Genomic DNA, 24,689 nt, shown 5'->3' on the forward strand with positions numbered 1-24,689 from the left:
CCCCTCTGAAAGTACTTAAGAGAGGGCTTTCACAAATTAATAAGGCTCAAAATGAAAGATCAGTACTAAGTTCATGTTAGATACTGAGTCTAACATCCTTACAGTTGAGCCAAAAATATTCTGAAATATTTTTTGAGTTTTGGACATCCATTGCATTGCATCAGTATCACTACAAAGCTAAATTCCATTGCCCTTATTTCTCATCTATACATGTTGAAAATAGGCACTCCTAAGAATCAAATCTAAGTAAAATACAAATTTACCAATTTACAAATTAAATGAAACTACACTATCAGTAATAGATCAACATTTATAAAGAATATTTTTCATTTGCTTATGTGGAAGAAAAGCCTAAAAGAGTTCTTTGAGATCCAGAAGAAATGGCAAAAGAGTAGTTCAAGTGTAACGTTTAATTTATTACACAGCACATTTTGATGAAGCTGGAGCTGTGGAAACAGTGTGATGCTGAATACAGCAGTTCATTCTTAGGTTTGAGTTTGAATTGAGATGTATTATTGGATGCTTTGTCAAGAATTAAGACCTGCTCAATAATTTGTAATATGTAATTCTGCTGAGATTTATTTTCAGCAGCATTGTCTTTGAAGGCTGAAATCATTTTTCCATAAGGAAATCAGTAGAAAAATCTTGGTGTTTGCATGTTTGGAATTATAAAAAAGATCTGCAAACACACAATCTGCAGCTATGTGATAGTGCCTCTGCTATCCATAAAAGACTTTTTTTGCTTTTTATCTTTCTGTAGAATACTATGTGCTGTCTATTGAGGCTATAGAAGGGACAAGCAGTGGAGGGGTGTTGATGATACACAAGAGACTAGGAATTGTCTGCATAGTTATTCATTTCTTAAATATTTAATCTGAAGTCATCCTTTTCTTCGGAGATATTAATAAACTGACATACAACTGATGTCAAACTACAAGCATCAACGAATATAATTCTAAATGGAGATTACCATAGTTTTCTAAAAAAAATCTATTTATTTGTGTATCTACATTGAGTCCAGATAGTAGAATTGGATTAATAGAAAGAAATTGCTTTGCTTATGGTTTCACAGTTAGAATAACACTCATTAAAGATCTGGGAGAACATTTTCCTCGAAGGTAGGTATACAATAGCATTCAAAGTTTTCTTCCCCAACCTATATATGTGGTTTCTATTGCTTTAAAAATCTGAAGAGACAATCAGCTGCTGCTTTGTCCAGTGTTAGTTCCTGCAGCATTACTGCTCACTTATGTGGGTTTGGTAAAACAGATGACTCTGCTGTTGAATTGTTTTATTTTGTTCTTTTGTTAGCAGTGACTCCCATACTGGATATGTAACATTATTTAAGTCAACACCCTTTACAAGAGCAGATTGAAACAGATAGTTCCATCGTGCTTGCTGATCATAGTGAGAAAAATGACTCCAAAGCATACATACTTAAATGCACGGACAGAGCTCCACTTACTGGCATAACAATGCTAGTGACACTTTTAACATGAAAAAAGACTGGCCTATTCTTTCAACTGTTCTGTACCATTAAAAATTCAGAAGATAGTTCCATGGATTACCGCAATGCTTTTCAGTGGTTATAGTACCCTAAATAAGGAAAGATTTACAGGATGTGGCCTTCTCAGGCATTTTAATACTGCTTCACATAAATCAACAATTGTTTTAAACTATTTTATACTCTATATTCTGCGTTTGTGCAATGATTAAATAGTGTCAAATCGAGGTAAAGTCTGCAGCACTGCTCTTCCTTTGCTTGTGACACACAAATAACAGCAAAGGCGATTGTATGTACAGCCAGGAATCACAGTGTGAAGTATATGTATTTGTATACGTGTTTGATAATGCTGTTTCAGTGTGGGGATTGTAATGACCAAGTGGTGAATGTTCAGGTGTTCATTAAAGTTGCATGTCTGGACCCTGAGGAAGATGGATGGTTCCAATCCATGGCACAGTGCCTCACAGTGCTGAGGACCCAGGTTCGATTCTAGCCTCAGGTGACTGTCTGTGTGGAGTTTGCACGTTCACCCTGTGTCTGCATGGGTTTCCTCCAGGTGGTCTGGTTTCCTCAAGCAATTCAGAGATATGCAGGTTAGGTGAATTGGTCTCAGTAAGTTGCCCATAATGTTCAGGGATGTGTAGGTTAGGTGCATTACTCAGGGATAAATATAGGATAAGAGATTGGGTCTGGATAACTTACTCTTCAGTGGGTCGCTGTGGACTTGTTGGGCCAAAGGGCCTGTTTCCACACTAGGGATTGTAATCTGTAGGGAAATGTCAAGCTTCCAGTAGGCAGAATTACACAGCTGAACTGTTTCATGGATGTCTTGGCCACTGAACCTATCAATGGAGACATTGGCTAAATGCCCAAAACTTGTATGGATGCTTACCCCAGCTGTTAATCAGAGACAAAGATCTTGAGTTAAAAGTGATTAACAGCAGAGAGAGTATCAGAAAAGCGTCAAGCTGTACTTAAAAGTAAACCTGCTAAAAAAAACTTGAGGAGAGGCAGTGCATTGTAATCATGTGCCCTCTGGGGAGACAGGTACAGATCCCATCTTGTTTGCTGATTGAATTTAAATTGAACTTACTAACTTTGGATTTGAAAGCAATTCCCAGTAATGGTGACAATAAAATTATCATCAATTATCTTAAAAACACATCATTTCAATAAACCTTTTAGAGAAGGAAATCATCCATCCTTACCTGGTCTGGCTTACATCTGACTGCAGACAAGCAGCAATGTCATTGACTCTTAAATACCCTCTGAAATGGTAAAGCAAACAATTCAGTTGTACTAAACCATAACAGAAAAGACAAAAAGAAATAAAGCCAGACTTATCAGAGCTGACTAATCCATCATTACAATACTGGCAACTCTGGGCCAATATAAATGCTTTTGTAAAAGTTCATGTTCAGTGTTACTTGGAGATGTTTATCTTGTTCCCACTTACCTTATAGACTGAAAGCCCTTTTCTGTACAAATATTAGCTTCTTCATTTTCAGCTTATTTTATCTTTGTGCAAATTCATTTGTACTAATTATACATTTAATTCCATGTAATTGAAAGATATTTTAAATTCCATCCAGGTATGTTTTATGGAAGTTTGAATATACAGTAGCTACTTTTGGACTATATAATTAGATTACTTACAGTGTGGAAACAGGTCCTTCGGCCCAACAAGTCCACACCGACCTGCCGAAGCGGAACTCACCCAGACCTATTCCCCTCCATTTAACCGTTCACCTAACACTATGGGTAATTTAGCATGGCCAATTCACCTAACCCGCACATTTTTGGACTGTGGGAGGAAACCGGAGCGCTCGGAGGAAGCCCACACAGACAGGGGGAGAATGTACAAATTCCACACAGTCAGTTGCCTGAGGCGGGAATTGAATCTGGGTCTCTGACGCTATGAGGCAGCAGTGCTAACCACCGTGCCGCCCACAAATCTTTGGGAGTTTGGGAATTGAATCTGTGCTCGGCATCTCATTTACAATGAGATATGTTGTTCTGTGAATCTGAACTTTGTTATTATTTTCAAGTCAGTCAAATTCTGCATTTTGTTACAAATTATTTATCACTGTTTCTGCCAGGATGGCAGGTACCAAACCAGAATGAATTTAATTTTTTGTCTAATTAACCCAATGTTCCAATATAGGATCCTTAGAAATTAAAAGCATTGATTCAAAATTAAGTTGTTTAGACAGTTATTGAGAGCATTTTCTCATTTGTCAACCTAATTTATCATCAATATAGCTTATAGTGCACTAATGGTCAATGTCACATCATTGTTACAATAACAACTGTCAGTTATAACAAATTACTGTCAAGAACGTACTCATATGCCCTTGGCAAATAACTTGTTAAATTATTGTGCCATCTATTTTTTACATGTTCTATAAGTGAATAAATGATGTATATTACAGGTTACAATTGTTTCTAGTTTCACTATGATATATTTTAATGTTCTCAATCTTCAGAGAAAACTAACACTGGAAATCAGATGAAAATAGTGTAAAAATCATGGACTGTGTTTTCATTAGAAATGTTTCACCAAGTAACCATAGACCCAATCGTACTTGTATTAATTACCATTTTGTCTTGAGATTTCTTCATAATCAGTCCTTTCACATTACGACTTTAATTTTCATACATTTGTATTTGCATGCAAAGATAATTGTAGTAGCTTACCTATAATACAGAATAGCTGTTTTTATGTCTTCTCTGTAATATTGTTGAAACAAGGGTCTGAAAAAGAATACAGCATTATAATCCATGAAAAATTGCAGACTCCACAAAATATTTTCTTATGGTGCAGGAATGATTCCATATATTTTAGGTAGTACATGACAATTGAGTTTAACGCAAGGTAGTAACTCAGCAATTGATTTGCAGCACAAATATCCAGAAGATGCCACTTTCTTTAGAAATATGACGGCAGGCTAATGAAGTGGACTGAATTCTGTTGACAGAAAAGCAAAACAGCTCAGTTTTAATGGATTTCTGTGGCATTGCCAGTGTGGCCTCCCTGCTACATTTCTTTTCTAATTATGATTTGTAATTTTTGTTTCTGATTTATAGAATATTGGAGCAATCAAGTGTGTTGTGGGTTTATGATAGCAGTTTTTAAATACACCATAATTAAATATATTACGTATATTTTTGCTTATCTCTATTTAAAGGCTGATATAATATTTTGTTTGTATTTTTTTCTTCAGTCACGTCCCATCCCTTCACATCTCACATCTGCAGTTGCAGAGAATATCTTGGCCACAGCTTGTGAGAGCGAAAGCAAAAATGCAGCGAAGAGAATGCGTCTGGATTTGCGTCAACAGCAACAGGTATTAGATTCAAATTAATTTAATATCTCATGATAAATCTTTTGCAAGTTAAGCATTATGTACATTTTAAGTTTTTAGTCCAATAACTAACTTGCTCATTGTGAGATGAGCACAAATTTGAAACAGACACTCACTGAGAAAATACTTTACGACTGAAAATTTTCTAAATTGAAAGGTGAGATGTTACAAAAAGTCCCGAGATGCTAAGGTTTCTATGGTGCTATTTTAAAATGAACATAAATTCTATAAATGCTGCAATATTCTTCCCTTGTGTAACATTGCCAAAGATATAAAGGAGTATTGATTTTGTGACTGGTTGTGTGATCTTGCTGTGTGTCTATTGTAAGTCGAGTATATTAAATTTGATTTGCAATATCAAGAGACTACAGAGAATTTTGTTCTAAATTATAACAATTTTATTAAAAGGTCAAAGTAAGTAGTCAAAATGTTAAATACAAATGTACATCAATAGTATACTAAACAGAGTGTAAGACAAAACCTCACAAAGGTTAATGCCAAAAAGGTTCTAAATGCTTTAACTTGCATGACCTTGCTAGCATTTCAGCATGCCCAGTCTCAGTCTGAGAATATTCTAACATCCACCGTTAAAAGTCAGCCTTATATATATCAAGCTTCATCAGTTCTTACTGAATTTTGAGTCTGTTTTGTCTTGCATGCCAATCAATTCCTCCCAAATCAGTCACATGCTTATTTCTGTACTTTTCTCCTTCAGACAGAAGGACAGCTAAGAGTTTCTCATGATCGCATAACTATGAAATTACAAATGGATGTCACTTTGCATAGTTTACAGTAGGATAGAGTATCTAAACAATTAAGCCGTCTTCAGGCAAAACAGCTGATGCTTTTGTTAATAATAATAATTCTGCAGTAGTTTGCTAAAATGCTTCCCTTTCATGTGTTTACCTAATAGAAATAACTGAATTTAAAAATTATTCAATTTAATGTCTGGTTTTAGACATTTTGGAAAAATATTTTATGTTATTATGTGATTGCTCAACTTTATTTCTTCATATTCCTACATGCTCACAAGTTTTGGAGTCACAGTTTAATCTATGTTTATGGCCACTCCTATGTAGTGACACCACCCTCTCCATTTTTGCTATTTTTGATTTATTTTTCCTTAAGTACAGCATCATTTTTTTGTGTAAACTCACTATCTGTGTATTCTCTATGGGTGCTTCTGTCAGTTGCTGGTACATTCATTTTTTAAAATCAGAAAGTGGACAGTCAACTAAAATGTAAGTGAGGAAACGCAGAAATTGATTTAAATACTTACTTGATTTATTTAGGGATAGTTTTGAACTTGCTAAAAGCAGCTTCTGCAAGCATAGAAGCTTGAATTATTGCATTATTCCAAAGCTTCCCAGGGGACAGCCTGTCACCTCATCAAGATGTGCCACATGAGACTAATATTAGGAATGGGAGAACACCATTTCCTTTGTTGTTATAATAGACTGGGAGGGAAGAGATATTGATATTTGTCCTGAATTTGTAGCAGGCACATACCCTTCTACTTGACAGTAGACACAGGATTCACAAACCATTTCTTTGGTAATGATATATGACTGTTCAAGCTGTTGTCGGGCTTTAACTTGTGCACCAGCAGGTCATTTTCAATGCCTGTACAGATAAATGTCAATCTGAGATATTTTCAACACCTGGGTCTTACTCTAAATTTCTCATTAGAATAACTCAGAAATTAAGGTCAGGGTCAGTATTTATTAATGTAAGTGAATGCAAATTGTGTGTCACCAAACTTCTAGTCAGTCTGTTCCAATTGATAAATCATGCTGTAAAGTCTCGTTCTTCCTAAATCTCAATTATTAAAAAGATCAGTTTCAATACTATGGAAACAGTGTAAGCATGCATTGACTGTTATAAAACCATTTCATTGTTCTTAAGATGAATTATCAATGCTCAACCTAAACATGTTGGAATCAGTATTGAGATGTCCAGCACCAGTAGAGGCTGTATACACTCACTCACGGTCCTCCTGGAGGAGTACGCTCAACTGCCAGCTGTTTTCAGTGGAGCCTTTGAAGCAGTTGAGGAGGGTGTCACATAGGCATACCCAGCATGCATAATAAGCTTCTCAAAAGATTCAGTCATGGAGTTAGATGGCCTTACTGGCTGTTGTTACATCCATTTTCCAAATTTGGGCCACCTGGGTTCATTTAAATAGTTTGCTTGACACTCACAAAGATAAAGCATATATCTGAAATTGAGGCTCAGCACTAATATCATTTAGAGGGGCACCACCAAGTGCTGCCTGTTATCACAAAGTTTCTGAAAACACAGTAGAATGGCTTTAGAAGTGTTTTGGTGGATTCCTGGCTTTGACAGAGAATATTTCTGCATCCTCACCATGGAGAGCAAACTTGTTGATCTAGCCACACTTGGTACAGGGACTCTGGATCTACATCATGGCAGGGTGATGGAGCAGAGGCTACACAGGACAGAAACCTCTGTATGATTATCTGTTAGCGCGGATTCCGACTCTTTTCATGCTTCTCAACAGTGATAAGAGGTTAGAGGAAAGCTAAAACATGCAACATCTTGGTAAGCATCCTCTTGAGCACCCCTTTTGAGGTGTGCACCTAAGTTTCATGGAAGAATTCACCTGTGTCCTAGTTCTCTATTGAGCTAGCAAATTAACTACCTAAACCTCTGGCCAGATGCTACTCATTTGTGCTTAAAATCTTAGCAAGTTCTGTTCTCGACTTTACACTAACCTATGTGTAAAGTGCAATGGCAGTATTTGAACTGGTGCATGTGAATATTTGATGGGGTGATAGAGCCTGTTCATCATTGATATTGCTCTCTGTTCCCCTTCCTGATGCAGCTGTGTTTGGGCATCTGAAAACAGGAAATCAGAAAGGAATGGTTGTGATAAGGCAGTGGATAGAGAGAGCAAACAAGTCCATGATCACACTATCTGAAGCATGCATATTATGTCATATGCCAGCGTGAAGATGAACTACAATTTGGAAAGGGAAAGGAAATGCGAGGGAACCCGACTGAATGTTTTGAAAGTCATTAGACAACATGAGGACTACTGCAGCCAGCAGCATGATGTGAAGCATGATCTCTTTAAATTTCAAGAAATGTTGTTGTACCTGGATCTTTTTAGTATTATTCTGATCTTCCTATTGTGTGCCAACTGTCCTTCAAAAGAGGAAGGGAAGGATGGTAGTGAATTATGATTTTTGAGGTGGAGGGAGGCAGAATGTAAAGTTCGTACTGTCATCTCATCTATCTGATTGTAGTATAAGGCTGAAAGTATATAAGGCATACTGCTGCCATGCCTTAGTACCTGTTGCTTCATCAACATTTCATAATGATGAATGCACTCAATCAAGATCAGCTGATTGTGATTGTCAGGGATTAATCATTTCAATCCCTGAATATCAATGCAGGAGTTACTCAAGGTAAAATATTAGGATAAATCATTTTCAGCTGCTTTATGAAATGTTTCCTCAATCATATGTGTCAAAAGCATGAATGTTCATTGGTGACTGCATAATGTTCATCAGCACTTACAATTCCTTAGTTTCTGAAATAGTCTGTGTCTATAAGCAGGGAAATCTGAATAACACGCAGGCTTATTGAAACTGTCAGGCAATGACTTTTGCCAAAAATAGAGAATCCAATGATCTCCCTTTGAAATTTAATGACATCACGTTGCGGAATACTCCAACATTAACACCCTGGGTGTTACCAAAGGAAACTGAATTGGACCATCCAGATAAATACTGTGGCTGTAAGAGAAAGAAGATATAAATAATAGTGACTATGAAACTTACCATTCATTGCTGTCACAATCCATCTGGTTCATTGTTCTTTGGGGAAGGTAACTACCATCCTTATCTTGTCTGGTCTGCATGTGATTCTAGACTCAAAGCAATGTGATGGACTCTTAAATAACATTTAAATGGTCTAGGAAACCAGTCAGTTCAAGGGCAATTAGGGATGAACAACAAATGCTGGCCTTGCCACTGATGACCATATCCTATTGAAAAATAAAGTAAATCAGGTCAGAGGTTGGGAATTCTGCAGCAAATATTCTTCATGTAGTGACTCCCCAAAACTTTCCTAACGTCTAGAAGGCACAAGTCCACTGTGTGAAGAATAATCTCCACTCTCAAGCCCACTTTAAACGTCCAGTCCCTCCACTGATGACTCGTAGCGGTAACAGTGTGTACCCATTTAAGATACTCCTACAACTTTTGATTAAATCAAAGGTTATTGCGGAATTTTGGAGTAAAATATTGACATGGAGGAAAGATTAGCTGTCTGACAGGAAACAGAGAGTAGGAACAAAGGTTCTCTTTCGTAAGCCACTGGGGACTGTGCTGGAGCCTTAGCTCTTTATAATTTACATAAATAATTTGTATGAAGGAACCATAATTTGGTAGCTAACTTTGCTGATGACACAAAGATAGGTAGGAAAGTGAGTTGTGAAGGGGACATAAGTAGCCTAAGGAAAGGTACAGTTATATTAGGTGAGTGGGCAAAGATCTGGCAAATGGCATATAATTTGGGAAAGTGGGGAATTGCCCGTTTTGGCAGAAAAAAATAAAATATAAACATTTTATGTAAAGAGATGTTGCAAAGCTCTAAGACACAGAGAGATCTGAGTGTCCTAGTACATGAATCGCTGAAGGTTAACGTGCAGGTACATCAAATAATTAGGAAAAGTAATAGAATGTTATGTTTTACTATGAGGAAAATTGAATGCAAGAGTAAGGAGGTTATGCGTCAGTTATACAGGGCATTGGGTGAGACTGTAACTGGAGTACGTGTCACCGTACTTACGGAAGAATGTTAATGTGTTAAAAACAATTTAGAGCAATTTTATTGGACTAAAACCTGGAATGTGTGAATTGACTTACGGGGAAAGGCTAGACAAGCAAGGCCTGTATCCTCTGGAGTTTAAAGAGTCAGAGGTAATTTAATTGAAATATGTAAGATACTGAGTAGACTTGACTGAATAGATTATTGAAAAGATATTTCCTCTGGAAGAAGAATCTAGATGTAAGGTTTGTAATTTAAAAATAATTGATTGCTATTTAAGTCAGAGGTGAGGAAAAGACTTCTTTCAGAGGGTTGTGACTCTTCCTCAAAAGCAGTGGATGCAATATATTTTAATCTTTTTAAGATAGTGGTGAATCGATTCTTGATTACTGAGGGAATGAAAAATTATTGGTGGTTTTTTAAATTAACTTGTGGGATGTGGGCATTGCTGGCTGGCCAGCATTCATTGCTTGTATCCAGTGGTGGTAAACTGCCTTCTTGAACCACTATAATCCATGTACATAGGTGGACACACAATACACTTAGGGAGATAATTTCAGGATGTTGATCCAGTAACAGCGATATATTTCCAAGTCATATGGTGAATGGCTTAGAGGGGAACTTGCAGGAACACCATTTAGTGATGGTTTTCCCATAATTACTGCCCTTATCCTTTGAGATGGAAGAGGTTATGGGTTTGGAAGGTCTTGTCCAAGGATCTTTGGTGAATTTCTGCAGTGCATCTTGTAGATAGTAGTAACACTGCTACTACTGAGCGTTGGTGGTAAAATGAATGGATATGGTCCCAATCAGACAGGCTGCGTTCTCCTGGATGGTGTCAAGCTTCTTGAGTGTTGATGCAGCTGCATACATCCAGGCACATGGGGAGTACTCCATCACACTCCTAACTTGTGCCTTGTAGATGATGAATAGACAGCATACTCCAAACCCTGCAACATCTACCATGTATGAAAACAAGATACGCAAGGGAACAACACCACTTGTAAGTTCCCCTTCAAGCTTCATACCATCCTGTCATGGGAATATATCATTATTGTCTACTTCTGAGTCAAATTCGTAGAATCCCTTCTCAACAGTACTGTGTTTGCATCTATGCCACATGGTCTGTAGGGGATCATGAAAGCAGCTCACCATCACTTCCTCAAGGACAACTGGGCATGGATAATAAATGTTGGCTCAGACAATAATGCCCACATCCCATGAAAAAATTGTTTTAGCTGACATTATTACTAGACACATCAGAACTATGGCTTGATACATCATAATTTGATTTCTTTTAACTTCATGTGATGGCCTTTCACTGAAACATAAGCAGATAAGGCTGCAAACTTGATTTTAACTTCAAGACACAGAGTAAGTTTATTAAACAAAATAAATAAAAATAAAATAAACCATGCTACCTACATTTAATACAGGTTGAAAGATTTCAAATCTCACAGTAAAACAAAATTCCATCTACTCCCCAATACCATCATATTATAATTACTCAAAAATTCAGAGAAATTCCTTCTCTGCCTAATCCACAGGCTTGACCGAGCTGCTTCTTTTCGGTTGCAGCCCTGTCAGCTGTGAGGTTTTTTCCCTTGACCACTCAAAAGAAGAGCACAGACTTGCTCAGCCTTTTAATAGCCTGCAATGTTGTAATCAAACTACAGGCTTTCACTAAAGTAACTTATTCCTTAACTGCTTTAAACAAACTTCTTTTTCTAGGAGAGACTATATTTGCTTCTAACCATAATCAAGTCTCCCTTCAAACTTCCATTAACATTCCAGGAGGCTCTTAGTGGCTTTAAAACCATGTTTCCAGAAAGACTGACCTGCTTAATTTTCAAAGCACTTCACAAAAATAGACTAACATCCATATGCCACTCCTATAATATCAGTTAAAAAATTGTCAGTTTTAAATTGATTACACACCATGCACTGTATAAAAGGAAAACATCTGAATGCTGAAATGTAACAAAGAATTTATATTCATTGTCCCCTTTTTTTTTGTTTGTTTTATTTTTATGAATGCATGCAAACTAATTTGCATAACAATTCTGCGACTATTTATTGAATAGATGTGGAGAGAACTGTAATCCATGTTGTTCCTGCCCTGGGGCTGTTTGATGGGACAGTAAGTCAGAAGGTGTGCAAAAGTTTGATATCTGATGTGTGATGTCTGAAGTGTTGGACTAAAATGTGAAATTAACTGTGATCCTTACAGAATCATTTATTGTATTAAAAACATAAATATGTATCCATGTAACAGTTTGACTTCTGGGAGCAGAGATATTTCATATTTTTGGATGCAATTCAATATCATGAGAACTCTTCAAGTAGCTGATGATTATAGTAGATAGTGGTAATTGAAAGTATTTTCTTAAAGTTTCTGAGTTGCATGACCAGCACATATACAACCCTATCCAGCCTAGCAACTCCTCACACCCTTTTTCACCAAAGTTGCCTCATTAATTATCAACTATGTCCTATGATGTCTCTCATGTCTAATTTCCACCCCATCTTGCCACATGTCCTTCTGGGGACAACTCGTCACTCCACATATATACCAGAACTCACCAGCATCCATGGCAACTGTATCACTTTAAAAGCCTGTTATGCACCTGGACAGGCACTATCAGTTCTGACCTGCCCTTCATTGTTCCTCACATTTACCTCAGATATGGCAAATTGGGGAATTCAGAGCCTTACTTTGTGTTTCAGGTCTTTGAGCCCCTTACAAGCTGTAGGGCTGATACAGAACCTCCTGCCCCACAGCAATCAAAGGGGCCACACATCAGATTGTGTCATCCTTTTCTGACGTTGCAAAACAGTCTCAGCTGTTTGGCAAAATGCCCAGTGATATAGGAAGATGGTCAATATCCATTGTCATGCTGTCAGGTTCAGATCTGCCATCTTTTCCCCCATTACCTCACACTCACTATACCAATGTTCTGTCCCTACATCCTAAGGCTGACACTCTACCAGTCTCATTATTGCTTGCAACATTTTCCCTTAGTCTCCCTCACCTACCTCAATCCCCAACAACATTAACCTTACATGTCCTCTGAGCTGTCTAATCATTCACTCAGGATATGTCCTAACATTTACCAAAAGTAATAGCTGTGCCATCACTTTTATCTCCTGTCATTACCTGCCTCTCTCTCATTTCAAGAGAGAAAAAAATAGTTCACAGTAGGGCACAAAGAGTCAATATGTGTAGTGTGCTGTCTGTCATTCGGCTCCTCACCCTTTTTGTGGAGAGGATTCTGACTCTAATCTAGATGACCAGCTCCTGGACTTTTTGTTACCAGAACCTCCTGAACGAAGGCTATTCTCCTTGACTTCATTAAGGACTGCTGACAACACTGACAAGATTCTTGCTTTTGTGTCAGCTCTAAACAGCAAGGCAAGCCAGCAGCAATATGAGATTGTTATCTCTAGCTCAGGGGGTAAGGTGCAAAAAGGCAAGCCAAGGCATTGATGCCGTGGTCATCCAGGTAGGTTCAAAATGATAATGTTTTGACTGTGAGCGAAGAGCCCAGAGATACAACCTGGTCCATTCTGTGTACATGAGCTGAGTATATGTCACTGAGCACAAATTATCCTTGCTGTGGCATTATCATGAAAATGGTCAGTTCATCCTGTGCCACAGCATTAAAGCAAGAACTGAGCTGTAAGTGAATCAAGGATTCTTAGATTCTCAGGTGTCACTGTCTGGATGTGAGGTGTTTGTGGCTGGTGCTCATGAAGCAGCCATGGAGGTTATTCAGAGCATGAGTAAGCTGAATCTTCCATGTGCTCACTTTGGTTTCTCTGTCAAGCTCGCCTGATATTTAGTATGCATTCTGCAAATGTGTTGCTGGTCAAAGCACAGCAGGTTAGGCAGCATCTCAGGAATAGAGAATTCGACGTTTCGAGCATAAGCCCTTCATCAGGAATAAGAGAGAGAGAGCCAAGCCGGCTGAGATAAAAGGTAGGGAGGAGGGACTAGGGGGAGGGGCGATGGAGGTGGGATAGGTGGAAGGAGGTCAAGGTGAGGGTGATAGGCCGGAGTGGGGTGGGGGGAGAGAGCCAAGCCGGCTGAGATAAAAGGTAGGGAGGAGGGACTAGGGGGAGGGGCGATGGAGGTGGGATAGGTGGAAGGAGGTCAAGGTGAGGGTGATAGGCCGGAGTGGGGTGGGGGGATGAGTTTGATAAGATGGGAGTCTGAATATTAATGAAATTGGTTGTGGCATCAACAAGACATTTAACAGGCAATAATGGCTATCTGTTCGTATCTCACTGCTGCTTTGTGAGAATTTCACCCCGACACTTGGGAAAAGCATAAAAGATGAATTGAGATTATCTCAACGTTAAGATAAGCCTCAGTGCAGTTGTTGTGTTATTCTGCCACACATCATACTAGAATCCATGTTTGTCGGGTTCTTATAAGATTCCACCCATATGCACAGATTTTAGCCTAGGTTATGAGACTTTTGATAACATTCCTTGATGAGGTTATGTATATAGTTTAAATGATTATTGAAATAATGGATTACAAATGATTATTCACTCTGTGACATATCACACTGGGAAGGCAATGGCCTAGTGGGATTATTGCAGGACTGTTCATTCAGAAACCCAGATAACGTTTCCTGAACCTAGGTTCGAATCCTGTCACGGCAGATGGTATAATTTGAATTCAATAATTTGGAATTAAGAATCTAATGATAACCCTGAGTTGATTACTTGAAAAACACATCTGGTTCACTAATGTCCTTTAGGGAAGGAAACTATTATCCTTACCTGGCCTGGCCTACATGTGACTCCCAACTCACATCAATGTGGTTGACTCTTAACTCAATTAGGGAAGGGCAATGAATGCTGCCTAGCCAATGGTGCTCTCATCCTGTGAATAAATAAAGAAGAAAACATCAATCTATATGTTAAACTTTTGAAAATATGTTCATTGAATGAAGTATATTAATGTTTAGGAACACTTTTCAATTTGTTTTTGCATTTTAGAGGATATGGGCATTGCTTATTCAGTCAACAGTTATTGTCCTTGAGAAGATTGTGATTGCCAAATTTTTGAACCACTGCAATCTGTGTGATGTATGTCTAGCCACAAACTGTTAAGATGGGAATTCCAAGGTTTTAATCCAGTGAAAGTGAAGACACAGGAATATAGTTCCAAGAAAGATGATGTGTGGCTTTGGTGGGGAATATGAAGATGGCGATGTTTCTCTTCAGCCTATGTCCTTGCAGTTAGTATAAGGTGTGTGTTTTTGAAAATACCTAGGAGTGCCTCTGCAACATGTCTTATTGATAGTCTATACTGCTGACTGTGCATCAGTGTTTGAAGGTAAAATGGTGGACAGACTGCCAATCAAGCAGCTGTTTTGTCATGAATAGTGTCAAACATCATAAGTGTTCTTGGAGCTGCATTTTTCAGACAAGTGAAGATTGTTCCATTACACTGCAGTGTTTTGGAGATGTAGATACATTTGGGGTCAGGAGGTGAGTTCCTTGCCACAGAATTCCTTGCCTATGACTTATTGTTATATCCTTATGAAAACACCACATTGTAGTGAATTCGCAATGGGAGTGTCATTGAATATCAAGGGGAGCTGGTTAGATTCTCACTTGTTGAAGTTGGGCACGACAGTTATGTGGCACAAAAGTTAAATGCCACTTATCAATCGAAGCCTGAATGTTGTTGTAGTCTTGCTGTAAATGGACACAGATTGCTTCAGTATCTGAGGATTTGTGAATAGTGCTAAATATTGTGTGACCATCAGTTAACATCCTAACTCTGAACTTTAGATAGTAGGATGGTCATTGTTGAAGTAACTGAATATGGTTGAATCTTAGACACTATGTTGAGGTGTTCCTGCAAAGATATCCTGGGACAGAAATAATTGGCCTGCAATAACCCCAATCACCTTTCCTTTGCACCAGGTGTGACTTCAGTCAGCAGATCACATTCACAAAATTTGCAGATGACACTAAAATAGCTGGAAAAGTAAGTTGCAATGAACAAATGATAAATAAGAAATTTACTAATCAATAGGAATAAGTTAGATGAATAGGTGAAAATTTGACAGGTAAAGTTTAACTGGATGAGGGTCAGGTTATTCATTTTGGCTTGAGGAATAGAAAGGAAATGTATTATCTAAATGGAAAGAAATTCGAGTGCTTTGGTACTAAAGGATAATGGCTCAAGGTATTGTCGTGCATGAATTGCAGAAAACCAAAATGCAGGGTTTAGCAGGTATTAAGAAAGGCAAATAGAATTTTGGCATTTATTGCAAAATGAATAGAGTATAAAAGTAGGGAAGTTTATTGCTGCAAGTATTCAAGATATTAGTGAGTCTGCACCTGGAGTATTGCATGCAATTTTAGTCTCCTTGCTTGAGGAGGGATATGGTTGCATTGGATGTAGTTCAGAGAAGATTCACTAGATTCATCACAGGGATGAGAGGTTTGTCTTATGAAGAGATGTTGAGCAATTTAGACCTATGCTCTCTAGAGTTCAGAAGAATGAGGGGATATCTCATTGAGGTATATAAATGCTAAATTAACAAAGTGAACATAGAGAGGCTGTTTCCTCTTGTGGGGCAATCAAGGTCAAGAGGTCACAATTTTGGCCTAAGGGGTAGCAGATTTAAAACAGAGACAAGGATTTGATTCCCTACAGTATGGAAACAGGCCCTTCAGCCCAACAAGTCCACACCGACCATCCGAAGAGTAACCCAACCCCCTCCGACTAATGGACCTAACAATTTGTGGAATTCACTACCTCAGAGTACTGTGGTTGCCAAGATATTGAGTAAATTTAAGGAGGAGATAGATTTTTAACTGATGATAGTTTGAAGGTTTATGGGCAAAAAAGTGAAGTTGAGGTCGAGATGAGATCAATCATGATCATATTAAATGAAGCTTGAGGGACTGAATTGCCTACTCCTGCTCCAAGTTCTTTGATTCTTAAGTTTCCCTATTCTCATTGGCTCCAGTTTTGCTAGGGCTGCTTGATGCCTAACTTGGTTAAATGCTGTCAAGATGGTCACTCTTGCCTCACCTATTGAGTTCTGCTGTATTGTCCATATTTTGATTAAGGTTTGTGATGAGGTCAGGAGCTGAGTGGTTGGAACACAAACTGAGCAGTAGTGAATGGTTCATTGCTAAGCAAGTGGCAATTAAACAGAATTATCTTCAATCCCTTCCATCACTCTGATGATGATCGAGAGTAGACTAATGAAGTGACCATTGGATGGTTAAATTTTTTCCTGCTTTTTGAAGTCAGGACATATGTGGACAATTTTTCACATTGCTGGTTAGATGCTAGTGCTGTAGCTGTACGTGAACAGCTTGACTAGAGACAGTGCTAGTTTAGGAGCCATAGTCTTGAGTACTATTGCTGGAATTTTTGTCAGGGCCTATAACCGTTTCAGCTTCTGGTGCCTTCAGCTGTTTCTTGATACCATGTGGATCAGTATTTTAGGCTGTCAGGCTAATGCCTTAGAGACGCAGGTTCCAATCCCACCAAAATATGGTGAGCTGGTCTACGGACAAGTCAATCAACAGCCTGACATAGTCATTTTTATCTTAGTGACAATATCCCAGCCACCATCATTGGTATGCCCTCAACCACCAGCAGAACAAAGGCAGTAGAAGTGATGGCACACAAATACAGTGAGGAGGGAGGTTCCCTGGGAGTCCTCAACATTGACTTTGGACCTCATGAACTCATCTCTGAAACTCATTGTAGCCTTGGTCCAAACATGGATGAGCTGAACTTCAGAGGTGACATTAGAGTCATTGACATCAAGTCAACAGTTGATCAAGCATGGCGTCAAGGAACTCTAGTAAAATTTGAGTCAGTGGGAATCAGGAGGGAGAACCTTTTCCCTAGTTGGAGTAATATTGAGTACAAATAGTTATGGTTGCTGAAAATCAAGCACCTCAGTCTCAGGATGTCACTGCAGCCATTTCTCAGGCAAGTGTCACAGGTAAGACTGTATCCGGAGTACCATGTATAGAGCTGGTCATTGTGCTTAAAGAATGAATTGGAAGTAGTTCAGAGATGGTTTACTAGACTATTATCTGGAATGAATGGATTTCCCCATGATGAAAAGCTAGCTAGGCTTTAGGTGATTCAGAGGTAACTTAATTGAAACATACAATCCTGAGGTGACTCGACTGGATGGATGTTGAAAGGATGTTTCCTCTTGTGGGTGAATCTAAAATGAAGGGTCATAGTTTAAAAATAAAGAAACATCCATTTACAACACCTGGGCATCACTGCTGCCTCACAGCGCCAGAAACCCGGGTTTAATTCCCGCTTCAGGCGACTGACTGTGTGGAGTTTGCACGTTCTCCTCGTGTCTGCGTGGGTTTCCTCTGGGTGCTCCGGTTTCCTCCCACAGTCCAAAGATGTGTGGGTCAAGTGAATTGGCCATGCTAAATTGCCCGTAGTGTTAGGCAAGGGGTAAATGTAGGGGTATGGGTGGGTTGCGCTTCGCCAGGTCGGTGTGGACTTGTTGGGCCAAAGGGCCTGTTTCCACACTGTAAGTAATCTATTCTAATCTAAATGAGGAAAGGAAAGGTTACAAGTCTTTGGAATTTCCTTCCTCAAAAGGCAGTAAATGTAAATTCTTTCAGTATTTTTATGGCAGAAGCAGATAGATTCTTGATGATCAATGATCTTAAACTATCTTAAGCTCAGAAATGAGGATGTTGTTGACGATGGCACAATTCATGACTCCAGATATTGATGCAATCCCTTTCCATATGCAGCAGAATCTGTTACAGTGTGTTTTCAAAGAGACAATGATGATTGTGTACACCAGTTTGTCAGAAGAACAATTTGCAGAGTACAAAGCTGTCAAGGAGGAAATAATGAGTGCTTACAAGCTTGCGCTTAAAGTGTATCAATTAAAATTTAGGACTACAAGAAACCCAATCAGATGTTTATAGAATTTGTAAAGAGAAAGAAAAGCTGCAGGATGAGTGATTTATATTACTCAAATTTGGATGACTAGAATTATTTTGAAATGATTATGTAAATTTATTCTCAGAAGGAAAATATCAAGAGTGTGTTGGGTGAGATATCGTAGAATGCTTGCAAGTCTCATGTTATGCGATCACAACTGGTGCTAATTGCTTCAGTCTATAGTTTACAGTGAGGCCCAAAGCACTTGTCCTAAATTCTTCTTTCTGGGTTTGTAATCATGTCACCATTAACTCATGAATGGACATTGAAAACGACTCGGTCATTATTTTGATACACACCAGGAATAGTTTCAGCGTGTTGTCGAGAAAGGGAACAGAAAAGATTCACCTCCATTCTCCATTTTTCTCTGTCTTAATCACATCTATTCTGATCATGACCAATGCCACTGTTGCATAAGATTTCTTCTCAACTCAGGTTGACAGAACCCTCAACTATTTCATCAAATTTCTCACACTTCTGCTCTTACCCATTCCTCTTTATTTCTCAGAATCACAATAGGCTTTCCCTTGTCCTCACCACCACTCTGCCAGCTACCATATTCAACAAGTCATTCCCCATAGTTTATGCCAACTCCAACACTAATCCACCAGTAATTAATCATTTTTATCTCCACTGCTTTTTGTATTCCAAGGAAAACATTTTGTTCTCAACACTCCGATCAACTCTTCAATAAAGCCTGACACTTGCACCTTTTCTAACAACATCCTGCATAAGCAGGAGATATTGTATCTAACATACCACTTCCTCCTTACCCATCATGCATCTTCCAAGTGAAACTGCGAGGAACGTTTTTTTTAATTTACTGTATTTGATGTTCCTTACTGCACAGTGGAAAACTGACCTTCAGATTTGCCTTGGATGAAGGAGAACAGCAGCAAAAGGTCAGAAGTGCTTATATCTGCCATTGTAAGAATGACTCTTTGTATATGTTTGGTGGACTGTCAATTTAAGAGTCCAGTCACATGATCTAATCATTATGTCAACAGCCATTTTGGCAGAAAATAACTTGATCAAACTTTGCTTCCCGTTGAATGATCATCACCTTAATGAAGCTCCTGCTGTTAAACATCTCGGCTTTCTGGTCCTTCTTGGAACTTAGAAGAAAGCTGGTGATGAAGATAATATCTGCTTTGTGATCAAATGGATTAATTCATTGTAAATTTTAAAAACGTTGTGCTCCTCACTGCTGATCTTAAAGGTGCTTCAATGAGAAAAAGAAATGAAATCAAAAGATGCCATTGCTGCAACAAAGTAGTTACAATCAGTAAAAAGAATTCATCCCAGGAAAATGATGAAGAGTGCGGAAGGCACTTGCCACATGCTCCAGTGAAGGAACACTGAGTAGTGAATAACCCTACATGGAGGAAAATGTCTTGAGCTAAAGACACGACTCAAATAAACACACAGTCGCAGGAATATTTGTTTTAATGGGAAGAAGTGAAGTAGCTCTAAAATCTTCATGTTACATTGTGGCACTCAGTCCTTCCCATTAAACAATAATAAAATGTCAAGAAAATACTGCATTTTCCAAAAATGTCAAGTGAATCTGAATATATACCTGAGGACAGAACAATAACTGGAACATCTGAGGGAGACGGTATCTTAATGGATAATGCCAAGACATTATGTAAATGTCTGAATATTCAGGAAAAGACAATGATAGAGTATGTTCCCATTGCACCTAAACCACCAGAGGTTAATGTCAACAGGAAAAATAAACAGACACAGGAATCGATGACCTCCACAAGATCTTACCTGTTGACTGTTGTATACTTGATTGTAAATATTGTGAATGTTCTCATTGCAGGAGTCTCTGATGTAAAAGGGAATGGATTTTGTATATTTGTGTAAATATGGTGGACTGCCACTTTAAGAGTCCAGTCACATGATATAATGATGATGTAATTTGGGTAGGAAACAACTCCTTAATAAAGAAAACATCTCCTTAATAAAGACCCACCTGTTAAACAGTTTCTCCAGGTTCTTCTTGGAACATAACAGCCATTTACTCCTATTATCTATTTTAAGTCTGTTAGCCAAATCCTTAATTCATACCAGTATGCTGTTTCATATTCTGTGTGCTGAATTGTGCTATCCAACCTTCTGTGGTGGACTTTATCAAGAGAAAGTGGGCAAGTTCCATGTGTGACTTTTTTTCAGATTGCCTGGCATCTTGGTTTCCACTGACAGGCAAGGGTTAAAGTTACCATTTAACCACCTTTTACTGCTGTTCCCCTTTTAGTCATATCCCGCTTTTCAAACGTTTGCTTTAAAGCCACTTTACAAAAGATCTACATTAGTGCCTGTTTTCGCGAATCCGAAGAGGATTTTCGCTTTTATGAAAAATGGCAACATGTTTCTCATGTAAATCATGCACCTTAACATTATGCCATTTTCGGCATACAAAAGGTTTCCTGGGAATACTCTACTTTTGAATTTGCATTCCTTACCCATAAGCAACCATAGCATCTCATGCTTGAGGAGAAAAACTTCTACATATAATTTTAATTAATTGACCATGGTAAATATTTTGAAATCAGTTTTCCACTGTACAGTAATTCTAAACCATTTTACCTGGAATCGATGAATATGCTCATATATGTCTAATTTATATTTTTCAAAAGAGAAATCTTATATGTCTATTAGGTCTCAGCCAAAACAGTTATGTCTCAAAAATGTAAACTAGTGGCTGACCTGGCTTTCCCCTCTGGATAGTTGTCATGGCAGCAACCAAATGTAGGCAGGCTTTGTGAATCTCAACTGTAAACCTTGAACAACACTTTGAATTACTGTAATACAAATGCTGTTGCTAAAGCATTTTGAAGCATGATACAAAATGTTCTCTTCTACTTAGGGTTCATTTGTAGCTAATTTAAACATTTTCACTTCCTACATGGCTCAATTTCAAAATGTTATTTACTCTGAATATCAAAGACTTTCTTTGTTTCTGGGAAACTGATCTGATCAAAACACATTTTCCAGGACAAGATAACTTGCTTGATCTGCAGCTCATCCGCTAATTTCAACACTCACTCCTTCCACTGCCAACGCACAGTGACACCAAGTTGTACAAGATGCAATGCAGTAGACTAGGCTCTTTCAATAGCGTCTTCCAAAAGTTCTGGCCTCTACCAGCTAGAACTACAAGGTCAGCAGATACAGCATCACCTCAACCACAACACATAAGACATAGCAGCACAAGTGAGTCTTTCAACCTATCAGGTCTGTCCCCCATTCAATGAGCTCATGGCAGATCTCATAATCCTCAACTCCACTTTTCTGTTTCTTTCCTGTAATCCTTGATTCTCTTACCATTACAAATATGCCTCAGCTCTAAATATTATTAATGACACAGCTTTGACAGCTGTTCATGATAAAGAATTCCACCCATCCATTATCCTCAGAAAAGAGAAACCTCTTTTCATCTCTGTCTCATTGAGTAATCCCTTACTGAGATTATGATCTCTGGTCCTACCCTCCCACAAGAGGAAACAACCTCTCAGCATTGCCCATATCAAGCCCCCTAAAAATCTTAAATATTTCAATAAAGTCACATTTCATTCTTCTAAATTGCAAAAAGTATGGGCCCAGCTACTCAGCTCATCTTATAAGAAACCCCACCATACCTGGGATGAAAAAAGGACCTTTTCTGACTGCCTCCAATGCCGGTATGTCTGTCTTTAGACAGAGGGCTAAAATTGCTCAGAGTACCCCAGCTGTGGTCTGATTGATATAGTTTTAATAAGATTTCCTCTATTTTTGTACTCCATTGCATTTGTAATAAAGACCAAAATTACATTTGCCTTCCTTAATCATTATGAACTTGAATATAAGCTTTTTTGTGATTCATGGATAAGGACTCACAAATCCCTCTGTCCTGTAGATTTCTGCAGTCTTTCTTTATTTAAATAATATTTAGCTCCTCTATAATTCTTGCTAAAGTGTATAATTTCATATTTCCCCATACAACATTCCACTGTCTGTCTAGATCTCTCTATTGACTCTTTGATTTATTCTCACCACTTGGCTTCTTTTATACATCTGTTGTTACATTCTTTATAAAGAATATTTAGAAATATATAATATGAGCATTCAGTTTTGGCATGGCTTCATGAAAAGGAAATCTTGCCTGACAAATCTATAAAAGTTTTGTAAAAGGGAAGCAGTGGATTTAATATTTTTGGATTTCCAAAAGATGCTTGATAAGATATAGCATATTAGGCTAATTCAAAAGAATCAGTGGGTGTTGGCGGCAGTATGTTAATTTGACAGAGGTGTAGTTAATTAATAAAAGACAGAAAGTTAGGGTGAAGCTGGGAGGCATTTTCAAGATGGCAACCTGAAACGAGTGGAGTGCTAGAGGAATCCATTGCTGGGGTCACAAATGTTTATGATTTTTACTGACTTGGATACAGGAAGTAAATGAACTCTTGTCAAGTTTGTAAATGGCACAAAAATGTAATCTATAAACGACGTATTGTATTAATTGTAAATTATTCTTCTTTATCGCTATTGCCTGTTACCTCCTAAAATTATTCTATAAATGTGTCAGGCATGATTTCCTTCTCATGAAGCCATGATGAATCTGTGTGATGTATTTCTAAATGCTGTGCTATTACATACTTAAATTCTTAATAGACTCCAATATTTTCCCATTGAGAAGTATTTAGCTAATTGGCTTAGTTACCTGTTGTTTGTTTCCTTCCCTTTTTGAATAAGAGTGTTACGATGGCAGTTTCCCAATCCTTTGAAGTTTCTCTGAGGCTACAAGACTACCACCAGTACATCCCTCTGCAGTCGCTTGTTTCAAAATCCCTGGGTGCAATCCATCATGTCCAGGAATTTTATGGGCCTTTAGCACCATTAGGTTCCCTAGTCCTTATTCTCTAGTGAGAGGTATTATGTTCAGGTGCTTATCAAGAAGTTTTGTCCTAAATGATGTAGATCTTAAGTATTGTTGGAGCAACACTCATCCAGAGAAGATAGAGAACAGCCCATCACACTCATGATTTGTTACATGTAGATGATAGACAAGATTAGAGGAATGAAAAGATGAATTGCTTACCACCAAATACACAGATTCTGACCTGCTCTTGTAGTTACAGTATTTATAATCATTAAACCAATTCCGTTTCTGGTTATTGGTAAGCCCCAGAGTGTTAATGGTAGGAATTCATTGATGATAATGACAATGATTGTTGAGGGAAATGGTTAAAAATCACACATCACCAGGTTATAATCCAATAGCTTTTGGAGTGCTGCTGCTTCATCAGATGGTTGTGGAATATAAGATCATAAGATACAGAATTTATAGCAAAGGTTTACAACTGAAATTATATAGTGAAAAATACCTGGATTGTTTGTTAAGCCTCTCATCTTTTAGAATGACCTTGTTAGTTTCAGTTCTTTCATATGTAAATCCCAGAACTTTTTAAAAAGTTACATTCTCAAGTGAACAATAGGTGCCATGTCGCCCCAGATAATGCATCGAAGGTGGGAGGTACCCTGTATGAGGTTGTCTGTGCCCCAATGTTCAGACTGATTCTATTTCTAAAAAACAGATTTACAGAATCTTACATGGATTCATGCAGTTTTTGAGCAAAATGAAATGTAATCCTGCAAGTACAAATTCATCTTGCAGACTTTTGTGTGTGTGTGCATGTATGTGAGTGAGAGTGTAAAGGGGTATTGTATGAGAGAGGATCTGCGTGAGTGTATGAGTCTGTAGGTGTGTGTGTGTGTGTGTGTGTGTGTGGTGCAGTGGGGTCACCTGTAGTGTGACATGAACCCAAGGTTCCAGTTGAGGCCATCCCCATGGATACCGAACTTGGCTATTAGCCTCTGCTTGGTCACTTTCTGAGGATGGTCACCCAAAGATCCGAGGTCAAATATCCTGGACCACTGAAGTGTTCTCTGACAGGGAGGGAACACTCCTCTCTATTGATTGTTGTGCAGAGTCCATTCATCCATTATCATACCCTCAGCTCGATCTCACCAATGTACGATGCCTTCGGGCATCCTT

General features: G+C 38.3%; 1 protein-coding gene across 3 annotated transcripts in view; it reads left to right on the plus strand.

Moving 5' to 3' along the window:
- The window catches only part of LOC132815432 (nucleolar protein 4-like), a 346,961-nt gene that overhangs the window by 314,220 nt on the left and 8,052 nt on the right, over nucleotides 1-24,689 (plus strand). For all 3 annotated transcript variants that reach the window (XM_060824364.1, XM_060824365.1, XM_060824366.1), the window contains one exon: nucleotides 4,729-4,851. In XM_060824364.1, coding sequence (XP_060680347.1) covers nucleotides 4,729-4,851 — 123 coding nt within the window. The remainder of the gene's footprint in view (nucleotides 1-4,728; nucleotides 4,852-24,689) is intronic.

This window comes from Hemiscyllium ocellatum, chromosome 4 (assembly GCF_020745735.1).
Source record: "Hemiscyllium ocellatum isolate sHemOce1 chromosome 4, sHemOce1.pat.X.cur, whole genome shotgun sequence".
NCBI lineage: Eukaryota > Metazoa > Chordata > Chondrichthyes > Orectolobiformes > Hemiscylliidae > Hemiscyllium > Hemiscyllium ocellatum.